General features: G+C 48.0%; 1 protein-coding gene across 1 annotated transcript in view; it reads left to right on the top strand.

Annotated features, from left to right (window-relative positions):
• The window catches only part of LOC118160152 (IgGFc-binding protein-like), a 19,644-nt gene extending 4,521 nt beyond the window's left edge, over nucleotides 1-15,123 (top strand). The window contains exons 8-19 of the mRNA XM_035314690.1: nucleotides 1,938-2,011; nucleotides 2,794-4,041; nucleotides 4,597-4,913; nucleotides 5,510-5,840; nucleotides 6,248-6,843; nucleotides 8,046-8,610; nucleotides 9,164-9,756; nucleotides 10,182-10,755; nucleotides 11,315-11,514; nucleotides 12,034-12,414; nucleotides 12,937-13,223; nucleotides 14,877-15,123. Coding sequence (XP_035170581.1) covers nucleotides 1,938-2,011; nucleotides 2,794-4,041; nucleotides 4,597-4,913; nucleotides 5,510-5,840; nucleotides 6,248-6,843; nucleotides 8,046-8,610; nucleotides 9,164-9,756; nucleotides 10,182-10,755; nucleotides 11,315-11,514; nucleotides 12,034-12,414; nucleotides 12,937-13,223; nucleotides 14,877-14,934 — 5,224 coding nt within the window. The 3' untranslated portion in view covers nucleotides 14,935-15,123. The remainder of the gene's footprint in view (nucleotides 1-1,937; nucleotides 2,012-2,793; nucleotides 4,042-4,596; nucleotides 4,914-5,509; nucleotides 5,841-6,247; nucleotides 6,844-8,045; nucleotides 8,611-9,163; nucleotides 9,757-10,181; nucleotides 10,756-11,314; nucleotides 11,515-12,033; nucleotides 12,415-12,936; nucleotides 13,224-14,876) is intronic.
• Nucleotides 15,124-16,541: the final 1,418 nt, after the last annotated feature.

The following is a 16,541-nucleotide window of genomic DNA, read 5'->3' as shown; positions in this document are numbered from 1 at the left end:
AAAAAAAAAAAAAGAAAAGCACCAAATCTGGCAGCTCTGAGCAGTAACAATGGGTGCAGAAATAAAACCCTCAAAACACACAGACAAATTTTCCAGATGCTCTGATTTCATTACGCTTTCTTATAATCCTCAATTTTTCCCCATTTCTTGGCATTTTCATGCAGGGACATGAAGCCTGCCAAGAGCCCCAATGACTAATTTAGGGGAAAAATCCTAATTTTACGGGAAAAAAAAATCACCAGAATTATTATTTTTTTTTTTTTTCTCTAAAGAAAAGGTGGTTGTGGGAATGTGAACATGCAACGCAACACGCAACACAAAACTCAACACACGCTGGGTGTGAACACGTGTTTGTGAACACACAACGCACACGCTAGAGGCGTGCACGGCACGTGGATGTGCAAAACGCGCGTTTGCACACAACGTGCAACGTGCATGCGTGACGCACAAGCATGCAACACCCTGTGCACACAACATGCACGAAACACCCTCAAAAAACACCTGGGTCCCCAATTTCTCGTCCTCCTCCAAATGCTTTGCAAAAAAAAAAAAAAAAAAAAAACGAGACCTTTTTGCAAAAATTCCCGCCTCCCTCCCATTTCTTTTTTAATTTCGGCTTTTTTTTTTTGACCTGTTTTTGCACTGATGGAACCTTTTTTTATTATTATTATTATTATTATTTTTGCATTTTAGCCCCATCCCAATTCTGCAGAACCCCTTGCCTTCCAATTATGAGGTAATTTCACCAGAAAAGATACTCCCTTTTTTTTTTTCTTTTTTTTTTTTTTTTTTTTTTAATTTTATTTTTTTTTAACCAAGACCTTTTTAGTGAATCAGAATCAGCCTGGCTTTAATCAAAACCATGCATTCTTTCCTGTTTTCACCTCTTTTCTCGCCAAAAATGATGTCAAAGCTCTGGGTGGGTCGGTCCCCCAGCGTCGTCTGCATTTGTCTTATATTTTCCCCTTTTCTGCAAAAAAGTGATAAAGGGAGGAGCTGCCCTGGGGTTACTCTCATCATTCACTGCAAAAAGGATTTGAGGACAGAAAGGAACACTTTGGGGCTGGATAAAAATCAGAGGCAGGTAAGGCTCTGCTGCAATATAGTTAAATATATGAATATATATATTTGCTGTAAAAAGCCCAAAGTGTGAAAATTTGGCTGGAAATTCCCCAGATATCCCTGCTCCCTGATACTACCCTTGGGTTTGGTCCTGGCTGCAGTTGAATTCAATTGTTTCCAGGATGATTTTGTGGGGAAAAAAGGGAAAGGAAGAAAGGGAAGAAAAAGGAAGAAATGGAAGAAAAGGAGGGGAAAAGGAGAAAAAGGGGGGAAAGGGGGAAAAGGTGGAAAAATGAAAAAAAAAAAAAAAAAGGAAGAGGGAAAAAAAGAGATAAAGGAAAAGGAAAAAAAGGGTTGGGGATGGAGGAAAAGGAGAGAAAAAAAAATATGAAAAAGTCATGGAAAAAGGAAAGAGAGAAAAAAGGGAGAAAAAAGCAAATATGCTTAGAGGAGGGCTTGAATTTTGTAAAAATCTGTGGGGAAGCAGGTCGATGTGAAGCAATGAATGGAGGTGAGGGGGGTCTTGGATGAAGGAGGCTCACATAAATGCCCAAAAAAGAGCAGATTCCAGGGACAGGTATAGGTGTAGGTGTGATAAAAAATGAGATTTTGGGGACAAGTGTGACTGCAACAAACTTGGAGACTTTGGGGATGTATGCAAGTGAAAAGAAAAACTCTTTTTTGTTTGTTTGTTTGTTTTGTTTTGTTTTGTTTTGTTTGGGACATGTTTGGGCAGACGTGCAATAAAATGTTGAATTTTAGGACAAGCACAGGTGCGATAAAGCCCAGACTTTTGGTCTGCATAGAAACATGAGTGCAATAACAAAATTCAGAGAATTTGCTCGTTTTCATTGATTTATCACCTTCTGCAGCTAAAGTGCCATGGATGGCAGCCCGGGACGGAGAAAAGCCGATGTACCGCTGCGAGGCTGGATCACTGTGTTATGGGGTGAGTTCAAGTGGGTTTGGGTGCATCATAACCTGTAAAATCCCCTCCAAAATCATCTCAGAATATGATTTTTCAATCCAAGGGGACACATCTTGCACCCTCATCCTGTGCCACAGTTGAGAAGAGACAAAATTGCCCCTCCAAAATAGGTAGAAAGGAAACCAAGGGGCACAGACCCCACCCAAGACATGTTTTGGGGTGGTTTGGTTTAAAATAGGGCAATTTTCCTTCTGATTGCCACCCAACCCTGTCTAGGACTGTCTCCATGTGCGGCCATCCATATTTCTACCCCTCTGACCTTTCTGAGAGGAAAAGAAATACTTTAAAAAGCCCAAATGCTCTTCAAATTCCTCTATTCAACATGAAACCCATCCAAAAAATTCAATTTTTGCCCCATGAATTAGTTGGTATTCCTACAAACAGATTTTCATCCAAATGAGAGTTGTCTAAACCTGTGTTCCTTCAAATCAATATTTGTTCTAATTGATGGGCCTTCAAATTTGCACTTCTCCCACTTGATATCCCTTCAAATCGATAGCCCATCAAAACAAGTCCATCAAACTGTTGTCTTCAAATCAATATTTATTTTAATCGCTGGTCCCTCAAAATTGATATTTCTCCAAAATGATCTCCCTTCACGTTGAAAATAACTGCTATTTCTTAACCACCGAGATTAAATCACGTGCCACCACAAGCCAGACTTGACTCTTGGTCCCCAGCTTGGGCCCCAAATCTGAGTTTGGGGGTGATGAAGGCACCAATGGCAAAATTTCCTTTTCCAGGTCTTTTTTCCCTGTTCAACATCGCAGCATCAGCTCCTCATCACCTGGGGAAAGAGTTTGTGGTGGCCTTCATGCAGAATGGTTTGCAGCAGACCCTCAACAGTGACTTCAAGCTGCTCATCAGGGGTTATTCGCCCTTCACGTCCGTAACCGTCTCCATGAAGAAGCCAGGCTTGAGGATGACGGTGCAGGTGACCACGGGGCAAACCGTCCTGGTGAAGATCCCGCCCCAAGCCGAGATGGTGGGGAGCAAAATCTTTGACAACACCGTGGTGGTGAGGGCCAACAATGCCATCTCCTTGGTGGCCATCAACGAGAAACCCACCTCGGCGGACTCAACCGTGGTGTACCCCGTGCACAGCTGGGACACGGAGTACCAAATTGTGACACCCAATGTGGGCACGGACCGCTACGGAGAGTTTGTGGTGGCCGCCTGGGATGAGCCCACTACGGTTGACGTGCACCTCAAAGCCACGGTGAATTACCAAGGCCAGTCTTACCCCCGGGGCTCAGTGCTCCCCATCAAACTGGAGCCCTTCCAAGCAGCACAGCTACAAAGCCCAGCTGACATGTCCGGCACTCGTATCGTGGCGCAGAAACCCGTGGCTGTCTTCACCGGCCACACCTGCCTGGCCAGATTTACCCAGTGCGACCATTTGATGGAGCAGCTCCAACCCGTTTCCAGCTGGGGCACCACCTTCATCGTGCCACCGTTGCCTTTCGACACTCAATCTGACATCGTCTACGTCTCCACCTCCCAGATGACACGCGTGGAGTCTCAACATGGGGCAAGCAAAACTTCTCGGGAGCTACGGCCTGGCCGGTCGACGCTCTACGGACTCCAAGCCCCAAATTCTTTGTACCTCTCTGCCAACAACGGCATCCAGGTCATTTTTTTTGCCGACGGGGGTAATAAAGATTCTATCACTTACGACCCATTTTTTATGACCATCCCCGATGTCTCCAGCTACTGCCACTCCTACAACATCTTCGCTCTGGAAGGGTACAATAATTACGCCATATTGATAGCCAAGACCTCGGAGACGGCTGGAATAATGTTCAACAAAACGCCGCTGGGAAATGTCGCGTGGAAGCCTGTCCCTGGCACCGACTACTCCTGGGTCAGGCAGAGCTTGGGTGGTCAATTTGCTGTCCATACGGTGGAGCACAAGACGTCCCCCTTTGGGTTGCTCAGCATGGGGATCCGGGAACAGAAATCCTACGGGTTGGTGGCTGTGTGTGATAGTGGTGAGTATCCTTTTGCTATCTCCACCTCTCCTTGCTCCCTTTTCACTTCCCTCCTCCACTGTATCAAAAGTGTGGTTGCTGTACAAGGCCAAACCACATCTGAACTTACTCCTCTGAACTGGGCGTCTCTAATGTTTCCTTTGAACCCCTGTAGCTAGTAGATGCTGAGCTCATGTCGAGAAAAGTGCCTAAAAATTGTCCCTTTGAGCTGAAATTCGAGTTTTCTCTTGTAGCACAAAGATGGGAAGCTCTGAAAAATGGTAATTCAACCAACATGCCTCTGAACATCATTTCAACATGTGTTGAACATCATTCTGGGAGGGGATATTTCTTCTATGAGTAAATATATTGTCTATAAAAGGAGCCTTGAGCAATCACCACAGATGTTTACGTCTACATTTTGGCTGGTCAAACCTAGCCAGGATAAATCCCTGCTTTAATATAATGTGATCTGGTTGACCATCTACGGTGACAGCGACATTTGTGTGGCTCCCGAGGCCACATATATATCAGTAAAAGTTGGTCCCATGATTAATTGTGTGCAATTTCCTCTAGATCCTTGCAGGGCCATGAAATGCCGCACCAAGGAGACGTGCAAAATGGAGAAGGGGGAGGCCATGTGCGTGCATGACTACATGGGAACCTGCATGGGGTCGCAGTCCCTGCAGTACCACACCTTCGACGGGATGACTGTGGACATCCAGGGGGGCTGCACCTACACCGTTGCCAAATATTGTGGCAAGGATCCCACCCTGGTGCCTTTCGTTGTGGAGGAGAAGAAGAGCGAGGGCAATTTCAAGGAGTGGCTGACCAATGTCCTCGTGCACGGCTACAACATCTCCATCCACAAGGGAGAAGGTGGCAAAATCCAGGTGGGTTTTTCTGGGCTGTGGCGGTGTTATTCTGGACAAAGCCTTTTGTGGAAAGTAAGAAGTGTGGTGGGTGAAGCTGAAAATAAATTAAAAAATAAATGAGGAGAACCACCAAAAACACAGCTGGGAAATTTTGCATTACAAATCAAGACAAGGGCAATTTTTAGGTGTAATCCATGCTTCCAAGTGTGGGCATCTACTCCAGGGTGAAGTCAGTTTTATCCAAGTGATCCACCAACCATGGGTATCTACCCCAGAAAGGCAGCCTAGGTGAGATATAAATCTATTTTTCAAGGTTAGATGAGGTTTCTCCTACCCATAAAGTTTGGGAATACATAGCTGGTTTTAACATAAACCAGATTTTACGCTCAGAAATCAAAGGAGATGGTTCTCCCATGGCACACTTCACTTTTTACCTTTTGCCACTAAAACCTGTTGAGTATCTGGAGGGCAAGAGGCAAAATTTCTGGTTTAGGCTGCTAATTGCTTCGTCTGGAAAGAAAATTATCTTTCATATATGATTTTGGGGGTGGTAAACTCTTGGAAAATAAACCGTTCACTGAGATTTAGACCTTCTTCTTCCCCTTCCCTCCAAGGTCAACGACCAGCTCACCAGACTTCCGGCCACCCTGAAGGATGGGAAAATCCAAATCTTCCAAAATGAGGGTCGGATCATCCTGCAAACAGATTTTGGGCTGCAGGTGACCTATGACGAAGACTGGGCCATAATGGTGGCAGTACCCAGCAGCTACTTCGGGGCTACCTGTGGGCTCTGTGGGAATTTCAACGAGGATGCAGAAGATGAAATGAAACTCGCCGATGGCACTCAGGCTGCCAGCGTGGAGGACTGGGCTGAGAGCTGGCGAGATCCCTCCTGCCAGGATGATTGTGGTGGTCAAGGGACATTGCAGGACACGGAGGGCTGTGGTGAGCTTGGATGGGGGGAGGGGGGGGTTCCAAAGCATTTTGGGGGAGAAAAAAGGGGGATCTATGCATGGTTTTGGTGCTGGGTACCTGGGAATTGCTGTCCAAGCCACTGAGTTGATGCTTGTAGGCATTAACTTGTCCGACATTTCCAGCACTGGGGAAGGGTTGTGTTGATCTTTTCACGCCAAACCACCCCCAAATCTGTCTTGTCTGACTTCAGATGTCCATAACATGCAGAATAATATTGAGTTTTTTTCAAGAGCTGTCCTCATGGGATATCTTGGTGACCCCAAATTGCTTGTAGGCATCGACTGAGAGTCTCCAGTGCGGGAGACCAATGTCCCTCTGTCTCAGGAAGCTGCTTATCTCATCCTTTTTTAAGATCTTCTCAAATATCATCCCCACAGCTCAGAGGTGCCCCCAAAACAGCCACTTTGAGACCTGCGGGACGGCGTGTCCTGCCACCTGCGCCCACCCCAAAGCCCCAATGTCCTGCAGCAAACCATGCACGGCGAGCTGCCAGTGTGACGAGGGCTTCGTCCTCCACGATGATGCCTGCGTCCCAGCAGAGTCCTGCGGTTGCTCCTACAACGACCGCTCCTACAAGGCCCAGGAGGAGTTTTGGGAGGACGGGAGCTGCCAGAGCCGGTGTCGATGCGAGGCAGGGGGCAAGGTGGCTTGCAAGAAGTCTGGGTGCAAGGCCCACGAGAAGTGCACCATGGTTGACGGCGTCCCCAGCTGCCAGGCCAACAAGTACTTCACCTGCATCGGGACAGGAGATCCTCACTACACCACCTTCGACGGGTTGAAATATGACTTCCAAGGGACATGCATCTACCAGTTTGCTGCCCTCTGCTCCCAGGACCCTTCCCTGGTCCCCTTCACTGTCAAGGTGGAGAACAACAACAGGGGCAGCAAAGCCGTGTCCTTCACCAAAACCGTCACGCTGGAGGTCTACGGCAACACCATCAGCATGAGCCAGGAGCATCCCCGCAAGGTCAAGGTAGGTGGCCACCGAGGACCTCTTGCAACCCGCATCCAAACTCCTTATTAACTACATTGTCCCTCAAATCCTCTTTTTTAATTCATTCACACTTTGATGGAAGCATCAATTTCTGTCTGCCGTCTCCAGAGGGAGCCCTGAGCAGCTAGTTTGGATTTCTACACTTTATTTTTAAAACTGATTTCTTCTAAAAAAAAAATAGGGAAAGAAAAACAAAACAAAACAAAACAAAACACCACCCACACAGCTTGGTTTTGATGTGCTGGAAATGGGCTGGTTTTTGCTCTGGTGAGTTGAGCAAGTAACAAATATCCATGAATAATAAGACAAATACTTCCACATTCAAAAGCATCCACTTTGGTTGACGTCTTTGGCTTCCTTTTTTCTCGTCCCTTGTGGCTTTCTGAGTTAAAAATTCCTCTCTAGCCTGGCACCTGCAAACTGACATAATCAGTTTGGGAAAGGTTCAATTCCTGCCTTTTTTTTTTTTTTTTTTTTTTTTTTTTTTTTTTTTCAAAAAGGTGTGCTGTGACCATCTCTTTATTTTTCTGAGTAATCGTGCTTTCAGTGCCAGAGAGGACCCTTTCCCTGCAAGTCCTCCCTCTTCAAAGGGTTTTGAAGAAATACCCACATCATGAGCAATTTGTCTTTGCCTGGGAATCCTTCCCCTTGCAACGCTTTTTATGCAAATCCTGAGCGATTTGCACCTGTCTGATTATACTTCCCACGCAAAGGGTTTGCCCCAAACCTCCCATATTTGACATATTTGCATCTTTCAGGAAATCTTCCTCGTGCAAAAGGTTCCGTGAACAAATAAACTCACAAAAGCCCCACAGATCCCAAGTTTGAAGAAACACCCAAATCCGGATCGATTTGTCTTTGCCTGCAAATCCTTCCTCTTGCAAAACATTGTGTGGAAGCACCCAAATCTTGAGTGATTTGCATTCGGACACAAAACCCTCCCCCTGCAAAGGGTTTGCAAAAATCCCCCCCACGCTGCCTTTGCCAGCAATCCTTCTTCTGCAGTGTTTTGCAAGAACACTCAGATCTTGGCTGATTTGCACTTGCCCAGAAATCCTCCCTGTTTTTGCAGAAAAGCCCCATAAATCCTCCCCATGCAAAAGGTTTTGCAAAAACTCCCCAATCTTGAGCGCATCGCATGAACCCACCACCACCATGACCCTCTTTACCTCCTTCCCCAGCTCAACGGTGCCTTCGTGGAGCTCCCATTCACCCAGAAGGACCAGTTTGAGCTCTACCACAGCGGCGTCCATGGTTTCGTCCGCACCAAATTTGGCTTGCGGGTGAGCTTCGACTGGTACAGCTACGCGCGCGTCATCCTCCCCGATGCCTATGCCGGTGCTGTCTGTGGCCTCTGTGGCAACGCCAATGGCAACCCCAATGATGACTTCATTGCCCGGGATGGAAAACGTGCCAAGGATGAAATCCAATTGGCCGATAGCTGGAAGGTTGGAGATGTCCCTGGTTGCTCGGCTGGTTGCGTGGGGGATTGCCCAGTGTGCAACGAGGAGCAGAAACGACTCTACCGCGGTGATGGCTACTGCGGGGTGATCGCCAGGGCTGGGGGACCCTTCCGAAATTGTCACCGGGCTGTCAACCCCGGGACTTTCCTGGAGGATTGTGCCTTCGATGCCTGTCAGTACAAAGGACGCCGGGATATCTTGTGCAAAGCCATCGCCGCCTACATGACCGAGTGCCAGAGCAACGGCGTCGGCGTGGAGCAGTGGAGGACGCCGTCCTTCTGCGGTGAGTGGGGATGAAGGGAGGTTTCTCCCTCTTTTTGGCCAGAAAATAAGAGTTCAAGCCCAACTGCATGCTCTTGGCTTTGCTTAGAGCCAAAGGGAAGACAAAATGCCTCTAAAACTGGGTTTGTTTGCCTCACTCTCCACTTCTTCCAGTGCAACTACTGTATTGTCTCCCTCCATGTCTCCAAGGCCAGATGATGAGTTAAGATACAATCACAGGTGTGGGAAAAGTCCCTCAAACTCATTGTCGAAGCAAAACTCATCTTCCTTCATGCATTGCTGCAAAATAAGTCCATACTGCCCTCCACGTTCTTCCACGCAAGGAAGGAAAATGAAAAATAAATCCCTATTTCCCCCCAGATTCTTACACAGAGCATGGAAGAGAAATGCAAAATAAGTTTGCATTGCTCTCCGGAGCTGTAATGATGCTCCACCACCAAAGACTTGCTTGGATTTTCTCCTCAAGCCTCAGTGCAATGAGAGAAATCCTCTCCCTGATGTTTTTGGCTGCAAATCTGAGCGGGGCTTTGGATTTTCTCCCTTTCTGTTTGCAGCCCCTGTCTGCCCTCAGCATTCCCACTACGAGCTGTGCGGGAACGGCTGCCCGACCACATGCCGGGGCCGAGCCAGCCCCGAGGGCTGTGCATCAGCTCCGTGCACCGAAGGCTGCTTCTGCGATGAAGGTTTCGTCCTCAGCGGCGCTGAGTGCGTGCCGGCGAGCGAGTGTGGCTGCGAGCACCGGGGCCGCTATTACAAGAAGGGCGAGGATTTCTACGCCTCGTGCCAGGAGAGGTGCATCTGCAAAGCCAACGGGGTGGTGGAGTGTAAGGAAGCCTCCTGTGGTGCCCACGAGGAGTGTCGAGTGGAGGACGGGGTGCTGGGGTGCTACCCCGCCGGCTACGGGCGGCTGGTGGTGTCGGGCGACCCGCACTACGTGACGTTCGATGGGAGAGCCTTTGACCTCCAGGGGTCCTGCAACTACGTCCTGGCACGGGTCTGCAAGCCGGAGCAGCGGCTGGCCAACTTCTCGGTGCTGCTGGAGCACGACGTCAGCGGACGGGGCAACGTGGCCCTGACAAAGAAAGTGGCCGTCTCCATCCACGGGTACACGGTCAGCATGGAGAGGGGTCGGAAGTGGGAGGTGACGGTAAGTTGGCAGGGCTATGTGCCTCGGTGCATGCAGGGATGAAACCAAACACCTTGATGCACAAATGCACGTTAAAAAAAAATATATATATATAAATCAGTGCATCCATGCATGCAAAAATCCCTTCATGCATGCAAAATCTTTGCTGCATGCAAAATCTCCCCACTGGAGTCAGGATGTGCACACGTCCGTGCAAAATCTTGGTGCATGCAAAATGCCCTGGCCAAATGGCCAACCCCCTGCTAAATGCATGCATGAAAAATCCAGCGTTGCACACGTGCGTGCCGAGTCACGCCATTGGGAAGTCAGGATGTCCTCATCCCTCTGCACGCACGCGTGCAAGACCCTTTGGAGCATGTGTGCATGCAAAATCTGTTTCATTTCATGCACAAGGTGCACAAGGGCATGCTCCATCCCCATTTCAGGTGGACGGGGAGCACTTCACGCTGCCGCTGGTGACGGAGGACAAGAAGCTACGGATTGGCCAAGAAGGGAACAACATTGTCCTCCAGACCGCCGCCGGCCTCCGGCTCCTCTACAACGCGGCCACCTACCTCCTCATCACCATCCCCGAAGCCTACCGGGGCCGCGTCTGTGGGTTGGGTGGCAACTTCAATGGGGACCCCGGTGATGACTTCCAGCTGCCTGGGGGGTCCTTGGCGAAGAGCACCGAGGAATTTGTCACCTCCTGGAAGATGCCAGCAGAAGATGGAGCATGCACTGACGGTTGCAATGGCAATGCTTGCCCCGTATGCGATGCTTCTGCCACTGCTCCCTACAGCACCGGTGACTCCTGCGGGCTCATCCGGGACCCAACGGGACCTTTTGGGACGTGCCACCACCGGGTGAGCCCGGTGGAGTATTTCCACCACTGCCTCCATGACGTCTGTGCTGCTGATGGTGCCCGGGATGCCCTGTGCCACAGCCTCCAAGCCTACGCCGCTGCTTGCCAGGCTGCCGGGGCTGAGATTGGAGGATGGAGAACGGTGACTTTTTGCCGTAAGTGCTCTGAATTATCCCCATGGAGACGCTTCAAGCCCTATTTTCCCCCCTGATCCACAGTTCCCCGCATCAAAACCCTCAAATTTTGTGATTGTGTCCCTGCTTTTGAGGCAAACCTTTACCATCCGGATGAAGATGATGTAAGAATGATCTGCATAAAATCATGCAAAGCTGCTTTTTGCTTAACTCCCTCCCAGTCCATGAGATAGCCTTGAAATGCTTTCAAACCTCACCCAAAAAGCTCACTTGAAGGCTTCAATTGCCTGTTTCCCACCCAAAATACCCTGAAAGAAATTTCTGCCCGCTACCTCCAAAACTTCACTATTTATGTCAAAAGATTTTGAAAGAGGAGTCCCTCTAATTTGCTTCAGAGGTGATCAGTGGCATGCAGATGCTTTAACTTGGGTGATAAAAGCAGGATTTTATGGCTTTATCATCTTTTGGAGCTGCCAGAGATACCCAAGACCATCAACTGTGCATGGGTCTTCCAGCCCTCTTTGTTTCAAGCAAAAATGATTTTTGGGGGCAGTAATGGTATTTTTTCCTTTCTTTCCAGCCCTCTCCTGCCCACCGCACAGCCACTATGAGCTCTGCACCCGTACCTGCGACTTCACCTGCGCCAGCCTCTCCGTGCCAGCCCCATGCAGCTGGACGTGCTTTGAGGGATGCCAGTGTGACGATGGGTACCTCTTCGACGGAGAAGCCTGCGTGTCCCTGGAGCAATGCGGCTGCGTGCACCAGGGACGGTATTTTAAGGTGAGGTTGGCCCTCGAGGCTTGGCCTTGGTGCTTTTAGTGGAAATCAGGTTGAGGAAGGACTGTGGGGTGGGTTGTCCCATCTACTTGATTTGGGGGGTTGATGGGGTAGATTGCCCCACTGTGTCAATGCAACAGGTTTGGGGTCTCAAGCTTTAATGAGGTGGGTTGTCCCACCTAGATGATGCAAAGGATGTGGGGGGTCAATCTTTGAGGAAGTTGCTTGTCCCGCCTAGTCAACACAACTTATTTTGGGACTCAGTCTTCAGTGAGGTGGATGGCCACTTCATTTTAGGGACACACGTCCAAAATCATGCAATTAATAGCATCCTAAAGTGCCTATTTTGCTCCACTGGACCGCAGGGTGATTTGTTTGTTGACTTGCACAAATTTCACCCAATAGGTCTCATGGTTTTTCTGTCTCTTTGTGGGACATCTCCCTTCTTTGAAGCAGGGAGGTCTGGGGGGTAGTTTGGAGGTGGCATCCATGTGGACTAACCTCTGAGCCTTTCCTTTCGAGGCGGGAGAGACCGTCGTCTCCAACAACTGCTCCACGAAATGCAACTGCCACCCCTCCCGGGGACTCATCTGCGAGGCCACCCGGTGTCCCCCAGACGAGGTCTGTGCCACGCGGGAAGGGGTGCAGAGGTGCATCAAGCAGGAGGGCTGGTGCCGGATCTCCCCGGGGGCCTCCTTGACCACGTTCGACGGTGCTGGGGGGAGGCTCCCCTTCAGCGGCACCTACAAAATCGCCGCCCTCTGCGATGAGCGGTCGCCCAACTGGTTCAAGGTGGTGGTGGAGGTCAGCGAGTGTCGGGATGATGGCATCCCAGCCGCCGTGGCTATCTTTGTCTTCTTCCGCGACGCTTTCATCACCGTGAACAACAACATGGAGGTGTGGGTAAGCCGGAGCGGGGCATGGACAATCCTTGCAGTCAAAGAAGATGAGAAATTAAATTAAGATGCAGAATTTGGGTGGGATTTACCCACTCTTCCTCTCAGTCCTATATTCCAGAGGATCACTAAAGTTAGTTTATCTCCTGGGTGCAAAATCTGAGATTTCTGGCCCATTTTAAATTACTACTTCAGGATGAGGTTGAAGGTCTCCTTTTGGGATAGACATTGAGAAATTTATGTTGAGCTGGGTAGATTTGCCCAAAGAAAGACATTCAGCAGCTGCAGTTCAGGGACAAAATACTGCCCAAGAGTGTCCAGCATGACTAAATAACTAAATAACTCAATGACTCAATGACTAAATGATTTCATTTCCTTGATGAAGTTTTAAAGGGATTATTGCTCTAGTGCAGTATGTGGTCCCATTTCCCATGGAACCTTCAACACCAAGATCATTGCGTTGACCTGCATCGCTTTACAGGGTGGTTGGGCATTTCTAACCCATTTCTGGCATTTTTCATCCCTGCAGGTGAACGGTCTCTTCACCCGCCTGCCAGCGGAGGTGTCTGAAGCCATTTCCTTGAGCACGGCGGCAGGGAACGTCACCATCTCCCACACGTCAGGGTTGGACGTGCTCTTCAGCCCCAGCGGGGAGGTGACCTTGACCGCAAGGGCCGCCTTGGTCAACCGTCTCTGTGCCCCCTGCGGCAACTTCAACGGGGACGCCAGCGACGACCTGAAGCTGCCCGACGGCCGCACTGTGAGGAACATAGCAGATGTCATTGATGCCTGGAAAGCCAAGGATTTTGCGGGATGGTGAGTAACTCCCAAAGACCTCCCCCAAAAATGTGGGTTGGTATTTTTTAACCCCGGGCAAGCAAGAGGGTAGGGAACAACCTCCGTGGGGCATCAAAGGGTTGGGCAAGGAGGCATCTGGAAAGGACTTCTCCATCTTCTTTGGTTTCATCCACAGCGACTGACACACAAACCCAAGGAAATTATGCTGGTAAGTGACTCTGCTCCTTTGTTGTCACGTCTCACGCTACAAACGCCCCTTCAGCCCCACGGTTGGATGAGGCTTAGTGTGATCTACACTCTCTAATGAATTCCCTGAGTCACTGGGGTTCTCTGGTGCCTCGGCATGGGCCGGTGTTAGAGGCACGCGTATGAAGAGTAGACTCCCAGTGCATTAGCTTTGATGTAGGACATCCTGGATGAAATGCTTTTTTTGGCCATAATCCTGATGATCAGTAAAGATTTATTTGTAAAAAGAAAAAGCTGTGCAAAGATCAAGCTGAAAAGTGGTACCACAGTATCTCATGGGATGTTTTCTGCTTCGCTATGCTCCTCAGACCAACATTTTCTCCCTGTGAGAAGCAAAGAGGAAAGAGACAAATGCAGGGCGGTTTGGCTGAACAGCGGTTTCAGTGAATAAAGAACAAACTTGCCCAAAATAAGGTGATTTTGCTAAACACAGAGTGATTTTGTCAGAGCCATCCTGCCAAATACAGAGTGATCTTCCTGAATACAGCGTGATTTTGTTGAATATAGGGCCATCTTGCCAAATACAGATCAATCTTCCTGAGTATTGTAATTTGACAAATGTACAGCAATTCAGTGGAAAATAGGGTAATCAATCTTGCTGACTATAAAGTGTTTTCACTAAATATAGAGCAATTTTTTCAAGTATAGTGCAGTCTTGCCCAATATAAAGCGAGCTTAGCAAACAGAGCAATCTTCTTGAACATGCCTCGATCTTGACAAATACTGATTGATTTTGCAAAATACAAAGTAACTTGTTGAATACAGAGCGATTTTTCCAGTTAATGAACAGTCTTGCCCAACATAGAGCCCTTTTGCCAGCTATAAACATTTTGTCGACTTCAGGGCAATCCTGAAGCCATTGATGAAGGGCGATGATGATGCCTCCAAGGGCTGCTCCATCTCCACCTCCCGCTTGCTTGCCTGCACGCCTTGCCCTTGTGTGCCCACCAGCTTGCCCTCACTCCACTGCCTTCCCCAGCCCTCCCACCATGCTGCTTGTCCTGCACAGCACCTCCACACCAATGCATGACACCCCAACATGCCCTCGTGCAACATTCTAACCCCTGCCCTCCCTCCGCTGCGGGCTACGAGGATGATCCTGCAGGACATCAGACAAGGTTGCCTTAAGGGGGTGGGGGACGGTGAGGGAACTGCAATTTTGGGGGGCGATATCCATGATGTGGAGGATGAAGGCAACAACACCTGAAGTTGGTAGCCAGGCTTGGAAGCTTTTCCCTCAGTCCCCTGCATTGGGATGGGATTAGCCCCATAAAAACATGGTTCCATTGAGCAAAACTCACCTTTTGGGAAGGGGAAAATGCAACTTTCCTCCCTCCTGGTGGGGATGCGATGAGGAAGAGGAAGGTCTAGTGGTTCCTCTTCCAGGGGGGACCCTGATGGCTGCCCATGTTTCGTCTCTTCCAGCCGCGCCTCCAACATCGTGCGGATGGAAGTGGAAGCCCCCGTCTACCCCGTGCAGTAGGTGAAACCATGAGGGGACAGAGGCAAGAGGAGAGTTTTCACACACACCAGCTCATGCACTTCTTGTAAATAGTCCTGCAGAGGTTTTCACGCATATAGAAGCACCAAGAAATGTCTCAGGTTGAGTTTCTGCAAGTGCAGAGGGAAAACTAGCACTGAGCTATGACGGATGTCAACGGTAGGAGGCAAAAAAAAAAAAGGCCTCAAATTGGTGAGAAAAATAAGTTTTTTTTAAAGGCCTGATCTACTTCAGGTAGAGCTCAATGCTGAGATGACTCATCCACACCGGAGCGGCCTGAAGGAAAGCGCAATAAATACCCCGATCCACAATAAGCACAAAATGGAGGGTGGCAGACCCAAATCCCTGCCATTTTTCCCCAGAAATGCACTGTTCCTGTTGACTGTTTTCAGTATAATGCTGCCTGCTGTTGGGTTAAAAATAAACCTTTTTTACAATATTATTATTATTTTATTTTTCACATTGCTTGGGGTGGTTTTTGGTTTATTTGATGTTTATTTGTTTATTTATTTATTTTTGCTCTGCAGTTCCTGGGGTGAGGGGAAAAAAGGGAACTCTCATTTCCATTTCCAAATTCTCCATTTCCATTGTTAGCGGGGAAACACCTCAAAGTTTTGCTCATGGTGAAACAACCCAACGTATTTCTCAGAGGGAAACATCCAGATTTATTTTCCATGTTGGAACAAACCAGCCTGATTATCAAAGGGAAATAACCCAATGTTATTCTCAAAGAAAAAAAAAACAACGTAATTCTCAAAAAAAAAATTGCCCATCGCAATTCTCAAAGAGAAGCAACCCGACATATTTCTCCAAGGGAAATAACCCGACATATTTATCAAAGGGAAATAACCCGACATATTTCTGACAGGGAAACAACCATGTTTATTTTCCATGTTGAAACAACGCGACATAATTCTCAAAGGGAAACAAGCAGATTTATTTTCCATGTTGAAACAACCCATTGTAATTCTCAGAGGGAAAGAACCCAACATAATTCTCAAAGGGAAATAACCCAGCGTAACTCTCAAAGGGAAACAAGCAGATTTATTTTCCATTTTGAAAGAACACAGCGTGCTTCCCCCCATAAAATAACCTATCATGTTTCCTGCTGTGAAATCAATCCGACTCATTTCCCATCATGAAACTACCTGACATGTTTCCACCTGAGAGCACAGCCAAATTATTGTGGAAACGACACAAACACAAGCTCAGCTCTTGTGTTTAGAGACACAACAGGCCGAGAAATTAAAGCAAAGAAGGAATAACAGGTTAAAATTAAATGATAAATAAATCATAAATTAAAATTAAAAGATAGAAAAATGATAAATTAATATTAAAGCAAAGAAAGATTTTTTTAAAAAGAGAATTTGCTGCTAAATAAGTGAATTATTGGGCTTGTTATAGCATGCAGCTTGCTCAAATTGACAGCAGACACATACAGACATGAATCTTCTCCCTGGGAGTTCTTTTTTATGTAATACTTGACTCGACTATCTGTATTTTGAAAAGATAATAATTTAAAAAAATAAATAAATAAATAAATCGTTTCCTATGAAATCCATGCAAGGTCACATCAAGTCCACCAAAAT

This window comes from Oxyura jamaicensis, unplaced genomic scaffold (assembly GCF_011077185.1).
Source record: "Oxyura jamaicensis isolate SHBP4307 breed ruddy duck unplaced genomic scaffold, BPBGC_Ojam_1.0 oxyUn_random_OJ102134, whole genome shotgun sequence".
Classification (NCBI taxonomy): Eukaryota; Metazoa; Chordata; class Aves; order Anseriformes; family Anatidae; genus Oxyura; species Oxyura jamaicensis.
Note: the sequence above shows the minus strand (reverse complement) of the source record. Positions and strands in the feature narration are given on the sequence as shown.